General features: G+C 42.0%; 1 protein-coding gene across 1 annotated transcript in view; it reads right to left on the bottom strand.

Moving 5' to 3' along the window:
* Ttc3 (tetratricopeptide repeat domain 3) overlaps positions 1-13,303 on the bottom strand; it is a 129,978-nt gene that overhangs the window by 11,941 nt on the left and 104,734 nt on the right. The window contains exons 35-39 of the mRNA XM_042687181.1: positions 12,439-12,600; positions 6,822-6,961; positions 3,600-3,668; positions 2,048-2,144; positions 894-994 (exon numbers count right to left, since the gene is read on the bottom strand). Of these exons, the coding sequence (XP_042543115.1) occupies positions 894-994; positions 2,048-2,144; positions 3,600-3,668; positions 6,822-6,961; positions 12,439-12,600 (569 nt within the window). The remainder of the gene's footprint in view (positions 1-893; positions 995-2,047; positions 2,145-3,599; positions 3,669-6,821; positions 6,962-12,438; positions 12,601-13,303) is intronic.

Here is a 13,303-nt window from a genome sequence, read left to right as displayed (position 1 = left end):
GATAGAGATACTGTGGATTTTGTGGGAGCAATGCTAGGGTTTGAATTTAGGGCCTGAACCCTCCAATCTGGTGCTGTACCAGTTGAGCCCCTCCTCCAGCTCTTTTTTCTTGGATCCGGTCCTGGGGGCTGAACTCTGGGCCTGGCGCTGTCTCTCAGCTTTTCAACTCAAGGCTAGTGCTCTACCACTTGAGCCAAAGCACCACTTCTGGCTTTTTTCTGCTTATGTGGTGCTGAGGAATAGAACCCAGGGCCTCATGCATACGAGGCAAGCATTCTACCAGTGAGCCAACTTCCCAGCCCCCTCTTCTAGCTCTTTTTGCTTGTCTTAGTGGTTGAATAGGGTCTTTTGTTTATATCTGGCCTGGGCTGGACCTCAATCCTCCTATCTATGACCCCCAGAAAGCTGGGCTGATAGACACATACCACTGGACTTAACTGGTTTTTTTTGTTGTTGTTGTTTTGGGTCCGGTCATGGGGCCTGAACTCTGGGCCTGGGTGCTGTCCCTCAGCTCTTCAGCTCAAGGCTAACGCTCTACCACTTGAGCCACAGCGCCACTTCCGGCTTTTTTCTTTTTGCTTATGTGGTGCTGAGGAATCAAACCCAGGGCCTGATGCATGCAAGGCAAGCGCTCTACCACTGAGCCACCTTCCCAGGCCCTGGACTTAACTGTTTATCGATGTATTTTAGAAATGGAATCTCTTAATTTTTTGCTCATGCTGACCTCAAACTAATTCTCCTGATCTCCACTTCTTTTGTTCATATTTTGATTTTTCTGCAACTGTATCTATTTAAAACAAAATGGCCCTAATCTTAAAATCTTTTTTTCCTCAAGTGTTTCTAATTTCATTTCCTAAGCAACTTGCTGGAGAACCTCTGGGAGGCCATACTACCTGCTGGTCAGCTTGAGGTTCTTAAGGTAGGCTTCTGCTTGCGATGCCATGGTCTGTAACCTATACATCTCATGCTCCTTCCAGTTTTCAAGCACAGATACCTGCCAGCAAATTAAAGATGTTTAGGCATTTTTCAAATATAAACACACTATTTACAAGTTAAAACATTAAGATTTACAGTCATTTTCCAATTTCTCCTTAAAGGAAGAATCGGGACAGGATTACCAGAACTTCTCTATGCTATGATTTGGGATTTGAGAACAGACTAACAAAAGACATTAAAAAGTCTACTTTAGTGATCCTTCTTACAGATGTGACACTATTGTACATGGCTTTCTGCTTAAGGCATATACAAGCATGGAGCTGGGTGAACTGTGCACACTTTCTATGTGTGAATGTGTGTAATCAGAGCCAAGGGCCTGTGGCGGAACTGTGGGCTATACAATCAGTCAAAAAGCCCCCTAGAATCTCAACTAGAAAAACACACACAGCCAGGCTTTAGAAAACAATGTAAATAAAAGCAGACATCATTTTTATTCTTGTCTTAGTGGTTTTTCAAATAATGCACAGTACTGGTACATATTCTTCTGGCAAGAAGGAGAATATAATATTGCAATTACAGGTGTAAATCACATGAGCCTTTTTTTTTTTTTTTTTTTGCTCAGTGCTGGTGTTCTATCAATTGAGTCACAGCTCCATTTCTGGCTTTTTGGTAGTTTACTGGATATAAGAGTCTCATATACTGATAAGCTAGTCCTGCCGGACTGCTTTGAACCATAATCTACAGGTGTCAGCCTCCTACGTAGCTAGGATTACAGGCATCAGCCACAGGTGCCCAACAGGAGTATATTCTTAGTACATTATTTTCATCTTATGGTTGGCTATGTCATGGCACGTTACCTGATTAAACACATTGAAGGTATAGTGTACAGTATGGGAAGTGACTAAAGGGTGTTGTGCATTATGAATACATGTATGTAACACAGGGAGAGTGGCTGTGTTGGGGAGAGACAGATTTATAGGTAATGGAAATCTCTCATCCCATTTCCCAAGAGTAACATCATGCCTTGCATGTAATTAAAGAAACACAAAACCCAAAAAGTGGCGTTGGCACACCTGCCCCTCAGCAGTGTCCTTCACAGACCAGCACTCACCTCTGCAGCCATGGCCCTTTGTCTACTCTCTTCACAGCACTCCTTCCCTTTCTGTATACGCTCTTCTATTTGCATTTTTTCACTTGTAAATGTATTACTACAATGTTGAAAGAAAAAAACCAAAAACCTTGAGAACAAATTCAACTCCAGGCCAGATCAATTTTAAGACTAAGCCACACTTAATTTCCTCATAGAACAGGACTCACATGTGTGTGCTCTCTCCATTTTACAAATGACCAAAGGAAAGTGTAAAACCCCAGGTGAGTATCTGAGGGCCAAGCTGAGAGAGATGGAGGATGCCACGACAGGCCACTGGTTAAGAGTGCAGGTGGAATACAACCTGCCACATGAATGAATGCTATCAACAATTCCCTTTGGGGCCAGAAATTATTGACATACATCACAAGCAAAAGACTCAACAAAAAAGAATGACCTGTGCATAATTGCGCATAGCCACACTTTTTTTTAAAAAATGTGGATATCTCACTGTTTATTTTTGATTATCTTTTTTTTTTATTGTGAAAATATTGTACAGAGGGGTGAAAACTACATGGGCAAGATAATGAGTACATTTCTTATCAAGCATTGTAGCCTCCTCCTTTGTTTCCCCTTCCCAGCCCTTCCCATCCTCCCCCTGCCCCACTAGCCACACTTCTTTTTTTTTTTTTTTGCTTATGTGGTGCTGGGGAATCGAACCCAGGGCCTCAGGCATGCAAGGCAAGCGCTCTACCACTGAGCCACCTTCCCAGCCCTAGCCACACTTCTTAACAGCCAATGTGGGGAAAAGGAAACTAAATGCTAAAAAAGGTGGCCATGCAATATGCTGGAAATGAAGTGTGCATATGAAATTATCAAATGAGAAAAGCAAAATATAAGTGCTTACCACTGATAACGTATTATGCCTATGTGGAAACTCATTACCTCCAGTAGGAACATTAAAAGGGCATTTGGTACAGACTAACATTTCAAGCAACACAATAGATGCTTGTAATGCAACCCAGGACCCCTGTGTATTACAAACCCAGAAAAGCACTTCTACCATCTAGTGACACCCTCAACCTCAAAAAGTTTTCCAACACACCTTTAGTTTCAAGTTAATTCAAATAAATAAGAGTAACTGAAAACAATACATTCACGATTTCTTTATATTGCCTGGTAAAATAAAAATACCTAAAGAAAATATAGAAATAATACTTATTTATACTTAGTTTCAAAATGAAATGAAAATAAAATGGGTAATTGTTATGTCCTGGTTGTTGTCTCTTGAGTTTTGTGCTCAAGGCTAGCACTGTACCACTAAAGGCATAGCCTCATTCTTGGCTTTTTGGTGGTAAACTGGAGATAAAAGTCTCTCAGATTTTCCTGCCTGGGCTGACTTTGAACCTTCACCATCAGATCTCAGCCTCCTAAGTAGCTAGGATTATAGGTGTGGGCCACTGGAGCCTGGCTAGATAGGTATTTAAAACAAACACATAAGCAACTAAATATTTAAAAGACTAGAGTATGGTTATATTTCTGTTAGAAAAAGTGTAAGATAATGAAAATAGCCTGCCTGCTTTCAAGGGACTGGTCAGGAAAAAGTTCCTGGTTCTTGTCCATGACATCATTTTTCTGGGTGGACCTACAAAAGAAGAGTAACTAGTTTAATTAGCCTGCAGATTTTTTCAAAACATCCTATCCCGTAAATTACACCATATCTATACAAGCATTTTTAGTTTTTAAAATACTTTTATATTTTGTTTCATTTCTAGCTTATAAATGGGCAAGCAATTGAGGTTGTTTTCCTTTTGAGAAATTTTCTTTTACACTTGGAGGGGAGATTTGCTTTTGCTTCACTCTGCTTACAGATATATCACCCAGGAAGCACACTGCAGGTGGCTTCAGCTGGAAGCTAGGAGCACAGGCTCTCAGTCAGTTTTGGTAGAAGCAGTGACTCTCTTACTCAGAGGACAATCTATGACTTCACAGTTAAAACAGGACAACTAGCTGGGCGCTGGTGGCTCACGCCTGTAATCCTAGCTACTCAGGAGGCTGAAATCTGAGAATCACGGTTCAAAGTCCAGCCTGGGCAGGAAAGTCCGTGAGACTCTTACCTCCAATAATCCACTAGAAAACCAGAAGTGGCTTTGTGGCTCAAGTGGTAGAGCACTCACCTTAAGCTTGAAGAGCACAGGGACAGTGCCCAAGCCCAGAGTTCTAGCTCCATGACCGACAAAAACAAAAACAAAAAAACCCAGGACAACTATATACCTTTCCCGTGTAGTTTTTAAACATTTCTAATAAGATGTAGTTTAAATGCCATCTCACTTTATTTTATGGTCATGGGATTTGAACTCAGGGCCTGGGCGATGTCCCTGAGCTTTTTCATTCAAGGCTACTGCTCTACCACTTCAAGCCACAGCGCCACTTCCAGTTTTCTGGTTTTTCTGCCCTGGCTGTCTTTGAACCTCAATCATCAGATCACGTCCTCAGAGTAGCTAGGATTACAGGGGTGGGCCACCAGCACCCTGCTCCATTTCACTTCTTTTTAAGTGATTCTTCCACTCTCAAACTCCTACTCCTGGGCTGCACCTTCACTGATTACATATGCTTTCAGTCACTAGTGGGCAGTATCCCTGCACCAACCATGAGCTTTTATATCCCAGTCATTTGTTAATGGGTAGTGAGATTAAATAATATGAGACAGATTTCTATCCCTTGAGATCTAGCACAAGGAAAGAGATAAAAAAGATAATAAGATGTTACTTAAAAATCTAAATATAAAAAATCAGTTTTGAAGCTAAAATGAAAAAAATAGTAATGTTTATTTCACAGCAGAAATGGTTCATTTTTTTTTTCTTTCTTTTTTTATTGTGAAAATACTGTACAGAGGGGTTACAATTACATGGGCAAGGTAATGAGTACATTTCTTATCAAGCATTGTAGCCTCCGCCTTTGTTTCCCCTTCCCATTCCTTCCCATCCTCCCCCCCTCCGCCCCCTGATTAATTTTTCTTATAAAATTGTTATCTTTTTAAACAGTATGCCTGAATTGCCATGAAAGAATTATGAGTTAGTCCTCCTTCCCTTTTTTTTTGAGGTTCTGAGGTGTGAGCTCAGGGCTTCACACTAGCTAAGCAGGCACTGTAATCTTTCAGCTATGTCTTTAGGCCTTTTTGCAAGACAGGTTTTGCTCTTATGCCTGGGCTGGCCTAGACTTCAATTCTCCTATTGAATTACCACCATAGCTATGATGACAGGTATGCACCACCACACCTAACTTCTATTGAGATGAGGGTCTTAGGAACTTCTTTGACTATCCAAGCCTTGAACTATGATTCTCAGTCTCAGCCTCCTATACAGCTGTAATGACAGTTTATAGCCAGCTATTAGTTGAGGGCTGGCCTCAAACTCTTGACTCTTCCAATCTCTGCCTCCTGAGCATCTAGGATTACAGGCTTTAGATACTAGTGTAATCTTCTCTTTTTTGGCACGTACACATGAATGCTTGCACACACACGTATGTGTGTATATGAGAGGGAGAGGAGAGAGAGAGAGAGAGAGACAGAGACAGAGAGAACACGCTGGTTTGGGGGCTTGAACTTAGGGCTTCATGCTTAACTGATACTCTACCAATTGAACCATGCATCCAGTACAGCTTTTTGCTGAAGAGTTTCTCAGACTTTTCTTCCCAGACTGGCTTCAAATCATGATTCTCAGATCTCAGCTTGCTGAGTAGCTAAGATTCAGGCATGAACCACTGGCACTTAGCAATTTCCAATTTTTTTTTTTATTTTGGTCGGTCATGGGGCCTGAACTCTGGGCCTGGGTGTTGTCCCTCAGCTCTTCAGCTCAAGGCTAGCGCTCTACCACCTGAGCCACAGCACCACTTCTGGCTTTTTTTTGCTTATGTGGTGCTGAGGAATCAAACCCAGGGTCTCATGCATGCAAGGCAAGCACCCTACCAACTGAGCTACCTTCCAAGCCCCAATTTCCACATTTTTAAAATTAAGTTACACAAATATTCAGAGCTTTACAGACATTAGTTTCATTAAATGTGGTCTACTAAGGGAACTACTTTGTTGATATTTAAAAAAAGAATGACAAGTCAGGCATGATGGCTCATGTCTAGAATCCCATCTACTCAGAAGGCTAAGTCAGGAGAATTCAAGTTTGAGGTCAGCCTAGTTAACACAGATTCCAACATCCACCTAAAAAAAAAAGACACTGGCATGGAAATTTTTATGGCTGTGGTTCAAGTGATGGAGTGCTGCTAACCTTAAGCAAAAAAGCTCAGGAACAGTGCCCAGTCCCTGAGTTCTAGCCCTAAGACGGGGGGTGGGGGGTGTAGGGGGAGGTGTAGGGGGAGGGGAGAGCATCTAGTTGTATGGCACCAAGCATAGAGAAACTATAAGTATCCTTAGAGGTCAATACACATTGTGGCCTCCAAAAAGCCATCTAAACTAGGCTGAGGCTTTACTTTAAACAACTGATTGTGGCAGAAATCATGCTTATGACAAGTTTTGGGCTTGAACTATCAACAAGCACTGCAGTTTCTACATCCTTAGGGACCTTAAGCATCACAGAAGTGTGGCTACCATGCCCGAGAGCACATGGCAAGATCGTATAGATAATCAGCAGATGGAGAGGCTATACAAGGAGAAAGATCCTCAATTACAGGTACTGAGCCATCCCATTGGAGCCCAGTCCAAATCAAACATAAAAGGTGAAAATAACAACAAATATAATTCATAAATGTTGTTAAGAAAAGGTATTGCCTTTCAACTGTTACTTACATTTCAATGGTATTTAAAAGCTTCTTAATTTTCTTCTTCAGTGCTTTCAATCTTTCTTGGATTTCTTTTTTCTCTCGTTGCCATTTTTTAATTTCTTTGTCCAAATCTTGAAGGAACCAATCTAATTCTGTCTTGGAGATCTAAAACATTTCAGAAAGTACCTGAATAAATGGCAATGTACTTTTTTTTTTTTTGCGGGGGGGGGGGGGGGGGAGAGGGGTAGTGGTAAGAGGGGGTGGAGAGCTGAGCCCAAGAGAACAGAATTGTGAAAATGTATTAGCTCCCACAATGGCTTGCGTTCTAGGGGAATAAAGATGCACAAGCTAGCACCCATGGCAGGTTATGCTGTAATGGCCAGCCCTGAGGTATAGTCATACAATACAACCACATCCTAAGCATTAAGTGTACCCAGCTCATTACAGAAAGTACTCTGAAGAAGCGCTTCACTGTGCACATAAGGATGCATACTTCACTCTCCATGCCACGTTTCTTTTTTTTTTTTTTTTTTTTGTCGGTCGTGGGGCTTGAACTCTGGGCCTGGGTGCTGTCCCTCAGCTCTTCAGCTCAAGGCGAGCGCTCTACCACTTGAGCTACAGCGCCACTTCCGGTTTTCTGGTGGTTTTATTGGAGATACGAGTCTCACGGTCTCTCCTGCCGGGCTGGCTTTGAACCACGATCCTCAGATCTCAGCCTCCTGAGTAGCTAGGATTACAGGCGTGAGCCACCAGCGCCCGGCTCGTGCCACGTTTCTTTAATCCAGAAGTAGTCTGCCCAAGTCTAAAACTTTTTGTTTGCTTTAAAAAAAATGGAATGCCTCTGTTTGAAAACTTAACAAACTCTCAGGCAGTTTGACAAAAGAGAAATGGGACCTGCTGATAAGTTAGTTCTCTTTCCCCTAGAGTGAGGTGCAACACTGATACCCAGTCCATTTTGTTAACTTTCCCATGCAGCTTTGGCTTTTTGAAACATCTTTGAAACACTTTTGTTGTGTGTGTTGGTGGTCCTGGTACTTGAACTCAGGGTCTAGATGCTGTCCTGTGCTTTTTTTTTTTTTTTGGTCCGGTCGTGGGGCCTAAACTCTGGGCCTGGGCACTGTCCCTCAGCTCTTCAGCTCAAGGCTAGTGCTCTACCACTTGAGCCACAGCGCCATTTCCGGCTTTTTTCTTTTTGCTTATGTGGTGCTGAGGAATCAAACCCAGGGCCTTGAGCATGCAAGGCAAGCGCTCTACCACTGAGCCACCTTCCCAGCCCTGTCCTGTGCTTTTTTTGTTCAAGGCTAGAGCTGTACCATTTGAGCTACAGCTCCACTTCTGGCTTTTTTTGATGCTTTGCTGGAGATAAAGAGTCTCATGGACTTTCCAGCCTGGGCTGGCTTCAAACCTTGATCCTCAAATCTCAGCCTTCTGAGTAGCTAGGATTACAGGCATGAGCCACTGGAGCCCGGCCTTTGAAACTTTTGTTTTTGTTGTTGGTGGTGGTCATGGGTGCTGTTCCTCAGCTCCTCAGCTCAAGGCTAATGCTCTACTACCTGAGCCACAGCGCCATTTCCAGGTTTCTGGTGGTTAACTGGAGGTAAGTAAGAGTCTCACAGAAATGAGAGTCTGGCTTTTTTTTTTTTTTTTGTCGGTCGTGGGGCTTGAACTCTGGGCCTGAGCGCTGTCCCTCAGCTCTTCAGCTCAAGGCGAGTGCTCTACCACTTGAGCTACAGCGCCACTTCCGGTTTTCTGGTGGTTTATTGGAGATAGGAGTCTCACGGTCTCTTCTGCCCGGGCTGGCTTTGAACCGCGATCCTCAGATCTCAGCCTCCTGAGTAGCTAGGATTACAGGCGTGAGCCACCAGCGCCCGGCGAGTCTGGCTTTTTTTTTGTCAGTCGTGGGGCTTGAACTCGGCCTGAGTGCTGTCCCTCAGCTCTTCAGCTCATGGCTAGCACGCTACCACTTGAGCTACAGCTCCACTTCCAGTTTTCTGGTGGTTTATTGGAGCCCAGTGCCGGTGGCTCACACCTGTAATCCTAGCTACTCAGGAGGCTGAGATCTGAAGATCACGGTTCAAAGCCAGTCCTGGCAGGAAAGACTGTGAGACTCCTATCCCCAATAAACCACTAGAAAACCGGAAGTGGAGCTGTAGCTCAAGTGGTAGAGCGCTTGCCTTGAGCTGAAGAGCTGAGGGACAGCGCCCAGGCCCAGAGTTCAAGCCCCATGACTGACAAAAAAAAAAAAAAAAGTTTCATGGACTTTCTTGCCTGGGCTGGCTTTGAGCCGTGATCCTCAGATCTCAACCTCCTGAGTAGCGAGGATTACAGGCATGAGTCACGGGTGCCCGGCTCAAGCCTGGCTCATTTTTGAACTTTGAAACACATGGAAAGTTTTATGTCCTTTTTGAAGAATAATTCATTCAATGGTAGCAAGAGGTTTGAATGAACATGTTTGTAAATACCCATCATTTATAAGTAAAGCACTCTCTATCTTAACATTTCTCATTATCAGAGCATTATTTAAATGAAAGAACTAAATAAAAGCCACATGTTAAACATTCTACAGTTTCAAGACTTTACTATCATTGATGGATGCTTAATGAAATATTAGCCTCACATTTGCTGTAGGAGGATTTAGTTTTTACTTCCTGTCAGGTTTCCTGGGCCTGACTTTCCTGACTTCACTGTGGATCACTAAGGACAAGGGTTCTCAGAAAGCATGATGTATTCTAAAGTCAATGTATACACACTCCACAGGAAATCATGGCCACAAGTCCAAAGTGATACCAACTGAGAGGACATTTTTTCCTCTTTAGTCGAGGACAACAAGTGTTCGATGCTCTAGGGAGGCAAACTTGCAAGTCAGTCTAGCTACTTAAAGATTTTTGAGTCATCCTGAAAGAAAGAGTTTATTATTGTTTCTGGGTGACAGAATTAAACAATAGTTCAGTGGTGTTTTCTAAGCCTAGGAACAAGTCTTGTCACATTTCCCTCCCTAAAACCTCACTGATCCCAGGCTTACTCTATTTACAAAATCTTATCCTCTACCTAGTTTATTTCTGTACCAGGACCAGTGTCAATTTGCCTGCCTTGCTGCCAAGCCAACTTTGTTTCTCTCCTATCCTGCTTTTCTACTTTAAGCCAATGATCTCACCTTGGATCCCCAGGTCTTTGGCATAGAGATTAGGTACAACCACATGGTTATACGATGCTGAGGCACAAGAACCTACTTGGCAACAAGTATTTAAAGGAGATCAGGTAACAAAAGGCATAAAGAATTATAACCCCATGTGCAAGTGTAAACACAAACCGCTCAGCCAATGAAAATACTCAATGAGCTCATCTGCTATTTGTATTAGCCACCTCTTTAATGACATAGTTGCTTCGCTTCTTGATTAGTAAAGAAGTAATCACATCTCAATCCCACTTGCTCTTGTGTAGACACCAAAGGCACTCAGACTAGCAGTTTATCTTGACAGGTAACAAGTATACATTTCACCTGAAAAGTCTAATATCTAATAAACTAATAATTTTAGAGACAAAATAATTGCTTCTTTACAAATCAGATTTACTATGCTTTTGAGTATGACAGCAGACTCAAAGCCATACCATGGACTGGGAAGTTGGCTCAGTGGTAGAGTGCTTGCCTTGCATGCATGAGGCCCTGGGTTTGATTCCTAAGCATCACATAAGCAGAAAAAAGCTGGAAGTGGTGCTGTGGCTCAAGTGTAGAGCTGAAGAGCTGAGGGAGGAGCCAAGGCCCAGAGTTGAGCCCCCATGACCAAGGGAAAAAAAAAAAGTACAGTAAACAGTCCACTGTACGTACCTGTAATTCTAGCACTAAAGAGGCAGAAGATCAAGAGTTTGAAGCCAGCTTGGGCTACTTGGCAAATTCAAAAACAAAAACCAAGCTAAAAGCCAGAACAAATTAGTCAGTGCTGCTGCTCTCTCACAGCCTTCCCCTTGGGCACAGATGGCAGAACCTTGATGAACTATGCAAACATAGCACTGGCCACTAGTTTATAAAGGCAGGAAAGCTGTCAGAGAGAAATATGCTTCACTTACCTACTGCCAAGCTGAGGTGCTTTTGTGCCCCAGCCTGCCTGTCGCTCACGTGGGTGGCCCTAAAAATTTTCATATGGATTTACTGAAACTGAATTTGTAACAATACTTCATTTTGTTAAACCTTCCATAGTTTATTAAACTCATGTTCCCTATGTTATGTAGTAAGCAGAGTTTTCTTTTTGTTCTTTTCATCCTGTCTTTCCAGTTCTACCCAATAGGTCCTAGGAAACATCCTAATAGTTATCTTTACAGATGAATCCTTTTCCTCTGTGTATACTTAAATCGTAGTGAGTTTGTTCTTTTTATGAATTTTATGTAAAGATGATGTGCAGCAGGGTTACAGTTACATAAGTCAGGTAATGAGCATATTTCCTTTAGAACAGTGTCCTCCATTCCCTCATTCTTTCCCAGTTTCCCCCTCACCCATAAGGGAGTTTTTTTTTAAGGTTCCATTAAAGTAATTTTCTTGTGTTTTCTTTCCCTCTCTTCCTCCCTCCCTTTCCAATGCTGGGGCTTGAACTCAAGGGCTCACACTCTTGTATCATTTTTCCACTCATAGCTGGTACTCCCAATGGAGCTAGTCAATTGGAGATGAGTCTTTCCAATTTGTCTGCTTTGGCTAGCTCTGAAGACTGATTCTCAAATCTCAGTCTCTTGAGTAGCTGGATTACAGATATGAGGCACTAATGCCCAGCAAATACTCTAATATTTAATACATTATTCTAGCTATTGATCTGGACTTCTGGAATAAAAATCATCCCTTCTTAAATAATGTTACCTTTCTGAACAAAAGACACAAGTTTTAAAAAAACACAACATAATTTCCTTACATCACAATTCCACTGCCAAAAAAACTAATTTAATCTGGTCTTGTCCCTAACTGGTATTTATCCTCCAGTCAGCTAAATGTAACTGGTGCTCAATCTCATCTACTAGAATTCCAGAGCAGTACATTCAAACTAAATACTCTGAAGGGCAGTTGGAGTCCAAAGACTCCATGAGTAATTTTCATGCTGTCTTAGGAGGAAAATGATGGAATGATAGTAAAAACAGTAATACTCACTGAACCCTTACTATGTAGTACCAGGCAGTTTTAATGACTGTACGAGCGTTTTAAAGCTACAAAATAGGAACAATTATTACTCAAAGGTTCCAGATAAGCAACTAAAGCACAGAGAAGTTAATTAATTTACCCAAGACCAGAACTATCTGGATATAATCTCCATCAGTCTGGCTCCAGACTTGGAACGACTAATGTGACATGCCTCTCAATACAGAAAGGAATTTAACATGAAACGTAGTCACTAGAAAAGAGTTTAAGTTTACCAAAAAACTGAACTGTAGATAAATTAAAAGCCAGATTTATAGCCCTTTTCTCAAAAGCAATTTGTAGAGGTTCAACAGTGCAAGAAACATTGTCACTTGAAAACGTTGGAGAAAAATTTCAAAGAGGCTATTTGGAGATAGAATTCTTTGTTTAGTCAACGTGTGGTTCAGCTAACTGAGGCTCATCAACAGTTATACTTGAATGCTCCTAATTATTCTGACTACTTAAGGAAGGTTTCAGACAGGATTACCTTGTTTTCTTCTATGTTCCTTTTCAACTTTTCTTCCAGATCCCTGGTCTCTTCTGAGCTCCTGAGTTTTATCTGCTCATAATTTTCATATGCTTCCTTAAGCTGTTCTTGTAATGTGTGATATTCTTTTTCGTACTCTTTCTCAATCTGTGAAATATCCCCCTAAAAGGAAATGATAACACTCTTAAACATTGCTTCAAATGCCTATATGTGATCTTGTTCTGAACACATATACAAACACACATATACACACAGACACACATACATGAATTCACGCGCATGTGCGCCTCCCCCTCATACACATGTATGAGAAAGGAGGGGCTGGGGTGGCTTAGTGGTAGAGTGCTTGCCTAGCACGCATGAAGCCCTGGGTTTGATTCCTCAGTACCACATACACAGAAAAAGCCAGAAGTGGCGCTGCCACTCAAGTGGTAGAATGCTAGTCTTGAGCAAAAGAAACTCAGGAACAGTGCCCAGACCCTGAGTTTAAGCTGCAGGGCTGGAAAAAAAAAAAAAAAAGATGAGAAAGGAGAAAGGGATGACTAGGAATGTAATGGAGGGGTGCATAAGTTCAAAGTACACAGTTTGTCTATAGAATGATGACAATGAAACTCTTACATTGTTAATGTATACAGATTCAAAATTTAAAAATTTGTTTTGATTGGTCATGGGGCGTTGACTCAGGGCCTGGGCAACTGTCTCTCAGGTTTTTGTTTTGTTTTTTCCTAAAGACTAGCAAAAGTGGAGCCAAGGTTGCACTTCTGGTTTTACCACAGTTAACTAGAGATCAATCTCATGGACTTTCCTGCACAGGCTGGCTTCAAACTACAATCAGATTTCAGCTTCCTGAGCAGCTAGAACTATA

Source organism: Dipodomys spectabilis, unplaced genomic scaffold (genome assembly GCF_019054845.1).
Source record: "Dipodomys spectabilis isolate Male_0828 unplaced genomic scaffold, ASM1905484v1 ptg000107l, whole genome shotgun sequence".
In the NCBI taxonomy this organism is placed as follows: Eukaryota; Metazoa; Chordata; class Mammalia; order Rodentia; family Heteromyidae; genus Dipodomys; species Dipodomys spectabilis.
Note: the sequence above shows the minus strand (reverse complement) of the source record. Positions and strands in the feature narration are given on the sequence as shown.